At 38.3% G+C, this 8,852-nt stretch overlaps 1 protein-coding gene across 1 annotated transcript in view; it reads left to right on the top strand.

Annotated features, from left to right (window-relative positions):
- The window catches only part of ranbp10 (RAN binding protein 10), a 32,759-nt gene extending 24,605 nt beyond the window's left edge, over nucleotides 1-8,154 (top strand). The window contains exons 11-15 of the mRNA XM_019894106.1: nucleotides 2,312-2,451; nucleotides 2,619-2,770; nucleotides 3,739-3,850; nucleotides 4,031-4,172; nucleotides 6,278-8,154. Coding sequence (XP_019749665.1) covers nucleotides 2,312-2,451; nucleotides 2,619-2,770; nucleotides 3,739-3,850; nucleotides 4,031-4,161 — 535 coding nt within the window. The 3' untranslated portion in view covers nucleotides 4,162-4,172; nucleotides 6,278-8,154. The remainder of the gene's footprint in view (nucleotides 1-2,311; nucleotides 2,452-2,618; nucleotides 2,771-3,738; nucleotides 3,851-4,030; nucleotides 4,173-6,277) is intronic.
- Nucleotides 8,155-8,852: the final 698 nt, after the last annotated feature.

Here is an 8,852-nt window from a genome sequence, read left to right on the forward strand (position 1 = left end):
GTTTTGATTTTGAGCAGCAAATTTGGAGTTACATATTGGTGCTCACCAGGAATGCATAGGCAAAATTGCACAAATTTTCACTTGAAAGAATAGTGGCGATCTTGGGATTTTTTTCTGTTCAATTTTCAAACTGTGTAAATTTAATCCACTTCATCTTCAGCATGTTTCGTGCCACTTTTGTAAGTAACCACGCCCCCGTCCAGGCCACGCCCCCGTCCAGGCCACGCCCCTTCCGCTTTTTTCATCACTCGCCATTGCCATGTATGTATATTATAATGTTAATAGCTTAACATATGGTATTTTAATGCGTTTTAATCTTGTGCAAGTGATGTCCCTGTTCAAATTAAGTACATTCAAAGGATTTTTTTCCTAGTGTAGGTACCAGGTTCAATTCCAGATACGGCCTCCCTGTGTGGCGTTTGCATGTTCTCCCCGGGCCTGCGTGGGTTTTCTCCGGGTACTCCTGTTTCCTCGCACATTCCAAAGACATGCATGGCAGGCTGATTGAACACTCTAAATTGTCCCTAGGTGTGAGTGTGAGCGTGGATGGTTGTTCGTCTCTGCGTGCCCTGCGATTGGCTGGCAACCGGTTCAGGGTGTCCCCAGCCTACTGCCCAAAGGCAGCTGGGATAGGCTCCAGCGCCCCCCGCAACCCTTGTGAGGATAAGCGGATCGGAAAATGGATGGAGGGATGGATGGATGGATAGACATCCCCCCTCTACAATCTCCCACCATACATGTATGTGGGCTACGGAAGAGCTCAAAGCAATCAACAGAAGAGTAACCAAGTTAGTAGCAAGCAAGCTAGTGACGTTGTGTCCAAACAGACTGAAAGTTCTGAATACCCCAACACTTACAGTAACACAAAAAGAAGTCTTGGCTACAATCGCAGCAACCTGAAATCCACGCCAGGCTTTTGCCATCCATGTGTTCCAGTTCATTAGTCCAGTGTTTTTCAATCTTTTTCGAGCCAAGGCACATTTCTTTCACTGAAAAAATCCCCGGCACACCACTTTCTGAAAATGTGAAAAAAGGCTTATTTTAACAATTAAGTGTTTTGTTACTCTAAGCGTTTTTTTTAACATTGACAATTAACGCAATATTATAACACATTGAATAGGAATAAAATCAACATCAATCCAATATTTGGTGCATTCGTTTTAATGGCAAGTAAAATATAGTCAATTGGAACTTTAACTTGCTCAGGGTCAGATTTTTTTCTGTGACAGCCGGTTCTTTTTCTCCCGGTCTTTTGCGCTCTCCCGCAATATTGTACCAATCCCATTTCCCATCTTGAGTCTTTGTATAATTCCAACATCATTCAAATAACTTTTCTGCTGAATGTGTCGCTTGAGGTAGTCCAGCTTCCATTTAGTCTGTATTTTTCCATCGGAAAATCTGCTTCCAGCTTAAGCTTTGCTGCATGTTTTGCAGAGCAGAAAATATCTCACCCACTTTGACTGCTTGTTCTTCTATTTGCACATACTACGACAGCCATTCCAACTTAAAAGAACCGCAGTTCATTCTTATTTTGGTTTGGGGAGTCGACGTATCACGTTCACTTCCCGGTCCTTTCGCTATGATAAAGGATTAGCATTAGCGTCACTTATCTCCGCCGCACTGTTATTGTTATGGAGCAGAGAACATGTGCAAGTACTGTCAATGTCATGATTGGCTGCATAGCGTCATTGCATCGTATCGTGGGATTGGCTGGACACCTGTCACTCACTGAATTACCCGGCAAATTGAAAAAAAGTTGTATATCTAATTAATTTGCAATGCGTTTCACTGCGCTGGATAGGTTTTCTTGTGCGCTGAGAGTGTGCGACTAGTGCGCAGTTGCGCAACTTAGAGGGAACATTGGTGCCATTGCATCTCCAGTAAACGTAAATCAAAATGAAAGATATCTTTCATTGTATTGCCTCGAGTCAGAAACTTCGCTTGTCTCGAAGCATAAGGCAGTTTCCTAGCTGCTGCTGCTGCTCCCTACCGGTATGAATTGAATTGAATTGAATACAACTTTATTGTCAAATGAGCTGCATGTATGTGTAACATACAGCACAGATGGAAGAGTACTACATTATTACTCTTCCAGGCGATCGACCATTTCCCACGGCACACCTGACAATATCTCGCACACTGGTGTGCCGTGGCACAGGGTTTGAAAAACACTGCATTAGTCTATCTAGTGTGATATTTGTGTCTTTGGTCATAATGAATAGCTATGTCTTAATTCAATGTTAAAGGTTACCTTCCTTGAAGCTTTTCTGTGTAAAGTGAAAATCTCGTGTCTTTGTTTATGTGTGTATAGTGATAGCGAGATGGAGATTGAAGCGGAACACTACACAAATGGGGTTGTCGAGGGCTCGTCCACTCGTATCATGAATGGCACATATAAACACGAAGAGATACTTCAGCCAGATGACAACAGCATTGGTAATGGTGTAACAGGTACGCAGACACAGATATTGAGCGCAATGAAATACAGTATTGCCAAGCTACTCTCCTTCTGTTTCTTTATTTTTTTCTTTGTTCTTATGATTCAACTTTGTGCGCTCATTGCAACTTGCTTACCTTTTGGTTTACATGTTAAATAGTCAATATGTGTCTGTTGCCAGGAGAGGAGGGCTATCGGAATGGCAGACAGCTGTGTGGAGGCAACCAGGCAGCCACGGAGAGGATGATACAGTTCGGACGTGAACTTCAGGCACTGAATGAAAAGCTGTGCCGCGAGTACGGCAAGAACACAACACACAAGAAGATGTTACAGGTATACCTCTTCTTGGAACTGTGAAGACAAGACAACCCATTATTCTTACTTTATATTATGCAAATTGCTCAACAGGATGTAGATTACACTCATACCTTGAGTTAAGAATTTAATTTGTTGCATGACAAAGCTAATAACTCGGTTTACTTGACCATCAAATCGATCAATTCACTACCAGCCCACTTAAAATGATTTGGGCAGCAAATGAGTTGTTTGAAATTCCGTTCATCTCTTCACTTCACTTGAGCAGTGATTCATCTGAACCTTGCTCGGACCTCGAATTTTGACTCCCAATATATGAAGCAAAAAAACCCCCAAAACAAATCAACCAAGCGAGGACTCATAACTCAAAGAACTTGTGAGCTGGGCACACTCGCAAGTCAAGGCACCATTGTAGTGTGTTACCTGGAAGGATGCGTTTGTTGCAGTTTTTCACTCTCAACACATCGTTGTTTTTGGGAGGGGATAAGACATTATTTCCCATGATCAATTTAAATTTTAAACTGATTATTTTGCTGTAGAAACCATAAAGTGGTGAACTCCATTTTTAAATGGTGCCCTAATCATAATCCATTAGTTGTGAACCATATCTGTCTTTGTAGCACCCTACACAATATTTTTGAGTGATTTGTTCACAAAGGCAATTACTGAAATTTTATGTTACATATTTCCCCAGTGTGGGACAAATAAAGGTTATCTTATCTTATAATAAATGAGTAATGTAAATAAAATGTCATTATCGTACAGTTACTTGGATTTCGGAAATAATATACTGTAGTGATTACTTTGCAATGTTCACATTTTTGTTTGCTGCCCCCAAGTGTCCAAAAGATCGATGCAGAGAAATTATGTAAGCCTTTTTTTTTCACCCCCTCTATGACTGATTCAGGCTGTCAGTGTTTTACATGTGGCAAGATGAAATGTGTGCCATTTCCAAGGTTGTTGAGGATGCTTCTCTGTGTGTGCAGGATGCGTTCAGCCTGTTAGCGTACTCGGATCCGTGGAACTGCCCCGTGGGCCAGCAGTTAGACCCCACTCAGAGAGAGTCGCTCTGTTCCGCACTCAACAGCGCCATACTGGGTAGAAAAGAAAGCACACACTTAGATGTATTATCATTACACGGTATATCAGTGTTGAGCCCAGCATGTTCATCAATGAAAAATGTCGTAAAGTAACATTTTAGATGATATGCACATACTGTACACTCATTAGTGATGCATTTTGAATGATATTCATTCTGATTTGTGTCTCACGTCTTAGAGTCCCAAAATCTGCCAAAACAGCCTCCTTTGGTGTTAGCGCTGGGCCAGGCCACAGAATGTGTACAGCTTATGGCCCGAGTCAGGTCTGGTTCCTGTTCTTTCGCCAGAGTAGACAACTTTTTGCTCTAGCCCTTGTGTGGGTGAGTATGTACAAGAGTAGACAGAGAACATATAAGTGAATGCGGTTATTCTGCTTGCAAGTACGAAGCCCAATTCCAATGAAGTTGGGATGTTGTCTTAAGCATAAATAAAAACAATAAAATATTAGCAAATAATATTCACCCATATTTAATTGAATACATTACAAAGACAATATATTTAATATTCAAACTGATAGTGTATTGTTTTTAGCAAATGAGCATTAAGTTAGAATTTTATGGCTGCAACATGTTCCAAAAAAGCTGACACAGGTGGCAAAAAAGACTGAGAAAGTTGAGGAATGCTCAAATACCTGGTGAACACGTTAAGTGGGAACAGATGGGTGCCATGGTCGGGTATAAAAGGAGCTTCCCTGAATCGCTCAATCATTCACAAGCAAAAAGGAGTGAGGGTCACTTCTTTGTGAACCACTGCGTGAGAAAATAGTCAAAAACAGTTGAAGGGCAATGTTTGGATTTGAATCATTAAACTTGAATAAGTGCAATGAAAACTAAATCAGAATTACTTAAATTGAATTTGCAATGCTTAAATTGGAATTTTTACTTTCAAAAACACAATTGTGTCATTTGAATTTGGATTCCTCACTAGAAATTCAATTCTGAATATATTGTCACATTCAGTTTTACAAATAAAAATTTGAATCGTTTTCAGCACAGATCGAGTTCGCTTGACTTTTCACAGTCAGCTTTACAAGGAACAATTCAGATTTTCAATGTGCAAATACGTTTGGCCAACGTCCGGGAATTTAGGATGAGCAATGATTGCGGAACTCAAGTCTCCTCTTTGTCCAATCAGCATCTTAATTTTGAGCACATTACACGAGCTCTTCGGAAAAAAAAATGTTATCGCCTCAGTGGCTCTTAACCCCTCTAAAACCTTTATTTAACCTTTGTGGTACACGGCATCGTGTCAGGGAGGGATGCTTAAATTTAGCAAGGTGTCAAAACGAAGCCCCCGAGTCAGTACGTCTCGATTTTCAGGTTGTTGGGGTTTTTTTTCCCCAAACCAAATTGCAATGGCTGCATGAAACTCCATACCCAAGGCATTACTGACACCTAGCGGTAGAAACAGCGCACAGCATGTAACGATAGCCAGTACGGCTCATCCCGTCTTTTAATTCGACACGGGACTTCAAAATTGATCGCTAATCGTCTCCAGTTTATCAATTTGCCTATAAGGGCACCAGATGCATTTGAGATAATAGCAGTTTAATTACTGCGGCCCCGCCCCAACACATACGTTCCTTAATCAAAAACAGCACTTAATGTTGAAACTGAGCACACATTCACCTTTAATAGAATTGTGTAGTGTAGAACAAGAACATGATTTTCTTCACTGACTAAACAAAGTTTAAATTAAATACAAATTGATAACAACAAAACAAATAAAAATAAAAAAGATGTGATCACAAAATAAAATTGTCATCTTGTTATACACCGTCAAGGCTTGTCCTTTTTTAGTCCTTCTCAACGTCCTTCCCAAGCTCTCAATTTCCTTCCACCAATTCCATAACAGTGGTCAAAGATTCACAAGCCTAAGTGAATTGTTTTGCAATTATTGTAATAGTATTCTGCAATATTTCTCTTTTCCTGTTTTGCTGTACTGTCCTTAAATTCCGATGCAGGTGAATCATGGTCCTTCTCAGAAACTCTGCGATTAAATTATCTTAAAATGTGGTTGTTACATGTAGATTCTATGATGTAGCTCAAGTCATTCTGGTATCATTTTTACATAATTTCCCAGCCCAAATGATCAGTATTTATGATTATTTGCTCAAAATTTTGACCGTTATATATCTTGTCTTTTTCTGTATTCCATTAGATATATGTTGAATATGTTGTAGGAAAATCATTGTATTCTGTTTTTATTTGTTTAACACAACATCCCGACTTCATGGGAATTAAGTTTGTACATGTATTGAAAAAACAGTTTTTGTGGACAGACATAATGTCCGTATGTCCAATACAATAATTGTATAAGTACTGAATATGATTGTTGCCATGCTGAGAGAGCATTGTTTGAGAAATACAGATCGTATATATAATTGTAATTTGTTGTACATAAAATACTGTATGTCTCTCTCCAGGTTTATGTTAAGTTGCACTGAGAGAGCGGGCATGTCCAGCAGGGGGTTGTCATGGCTACAGAGAAGAAAGCATGCGTGTGATTGGTGTGTTTGGCTGACTATCAGCGGCAGAGCCAGCGGCCGTGACAGAAAAAGCAGAGAGAAGAGTCAAAAAGAAAGCTTACTTTTTAATTTAGTATTATCCAAAAAAAAAAAAAACGTGTGACACTATTTAAATATGAATTAATTATATTTCTGTTTATCTATTCTTTTTTTTGTCAGATTGTAGTGCTGATCATCGACAAACAGTCATTCTCTTTTGCTTTTCATTGGTGGATTTTGACCCCCAACAATAGGTTTTCTACAGATTTCAATTTTGAACTTCACCATATCTTGTGCCACACTGTCCAACTGCTCACCGCGGTGACACTGACAATAGGTGGTCATTATTACATCATACTGAATAAAATACAAGTCGCCGTGAAATATATACTCGGACAAATATCCTTTTACCGATGCAATGCAAAGCAGAACGCTTGTTACTTTGCCAGGAGTGCAAAACAAAAGCATTTTGACGTTGTTCGCTCACCCAGTGTGTTTGACGTAGAAAAGACCCAGCTGAGGGACATTATTTCTGGATGGGGCAAATAAGTAGGCAATCACCTCTGACCCAAGTTTAAATGTATATCTAAGCAGTCTCTATTTCTTAGCAAGTTTTCTAAGGACCCGTGTGTTTGGAAACATTTACATTTATGCTCTGTTTTCTTTCCCCTCTCTTCCATCCAAACTAATCACATGCCTCAATGAAAAAAAAACAAAAGCATGAGCAGAAATTGATTTAATGTCACATTGTCGCTGACACTACCGAGGCCATTGTGTTAATCATCACCATCCTTAGGCAAAAAAAAAAAAAAGACAAGGAGAAAATATTTGCATCAATTTATGTTGTCAAATTGATGGAATCCACACCAAATAATAAAGAAATAAAAAGTGTTGTAACTAAGAAGTGATTCAATATTTTTCAGGCATGGGTGCGTATATTGCATTCAACTGGAACCTGACTTAGGTGTTGCTGCTTCAGCGTCATTTTCACACATTTAGTCACACTTGACAAAACAAATTGAGTGGGCGATGCGGTTGAAATAATTAGAGTCTATATTTACTGTGGCATAAATATAGAATCTGCATTCCCTTGCACCCTGCGCGCAATTTTAGTTTCCCCTTGTCTTCCAATTAAACATGCAGAATCAAATAAACATCTCTCCTGAAAAACAAAACGTGAAAACATTACTTCTAATCTCACAAGTGCAATACAACAAGGTTGTTGTTTACAAATTAAAAATAATTTTTGAGGTGTTTTTCCAACAGTGGTGGATATTTCGGTTCTTTCAAAATAAAAGTGGATTTCAACTTTATGCTTGTCAGGAACTGGCAAACAGCAAGAAAAAAAATCTTACTGGGTCATTGTATTCAAGCATGACATTTTTACATGGGATATGGATTCACTCCACAAAGAACATAGTTCCAAATGAAAATACTGAATTTGCAGGAGTTATTTCGTAATGTGGACCCCCAAAATACAATTTGAGTATTTGATCAAACTTTTTTAAGATTAAATATGTTCTTGACCAACTAGTATAAAAGGAAACTAAGATAATAACCACAACTGCATCTGATTTCCAGCGTTAAAGGACACCTGTTACACAAACAAAACCTCCTGCTTCAGCCCTGTAGGGAGCACACTGAGCTATTGCTAATGTTTGAACCCAGAGCTCCCTTTATCCCTGCATAGACATGACCACTGGTCTGATTAATGATGCATAGGACGCAAGAAATTTGTTGGAAAGGTCCAAGACCTGACAGAGAATGACTTGAGCCTCTGCAAAAAAAGCAGTGCACAACTGACTCCTATTGTGATTTTAATTTCTTTTATGTTTTAGCACAGCAGTAATAAAGAATTTCCTTTTATTTCTTTTTTTTTTTTTGTATTTTAGTTTAAAGAATTACTGTCTACTTAGCATGACTTTGAAAATCTATTAAAAAAGTAAAAAGTATAATTGGAAAAAATATGTACTGGAAATGTGTTAAAGAAATATTGTATTCTGTTTGAACAGAATTATTTTTATTAAAATACATCCATGAGCATAAGACTGATCTTGTGTGTTTTATTTTTGTTTGAAGCTGTTCTTAAAACGTTAATGGAGGACTCTGCCGTGTAATCCGAACGAGAATGACTTGAGCCTCTGCAAAAAAAGCAGTGCACAACTGACTCCTATTGTGATTTTAATTTCTTTTATGTTTTAGCACAGCAGTAATAAAGAATTTCCTTTTATTTCTTTTTTTTTTTTTTGTATTTTAGTTTAAAGAATTACTGTCTACTTAGCATGACTTTGAAAATCTATTAAAAAAGTAAAAAGTATAATTGGAAAAAATATGTACTGGAAATGTGTTAAAGAAATATTGTATTCTGTTTGAACAGAATTATTTTTATTAAAATACATCCATGAGCATAAGACTGATCTTGTGTGTTTTATTTTTGTTTGAAGCTGTTCTTAAAACGTTAATGGAGGACTCTGCCGTGTAATCCGAACGAGAA

The sequence above is a fragment of the Hippocampus comes genome, unplaced genomic scaffold (assembly GCF_001891065.2).
Source record: "Hippocampus comes isolate QL1 unplaced genomic scaffold, H_comes_QL1_v1.1 scaffold104, whole genome shotgun sequence".
Classification (NCBI taxonomy): Eukaryota; Metazoa; Chordata; class Actinopteri; order Syngnathiformes; family Syngnathidae; genus Hippocampus; species Hippocampus comes.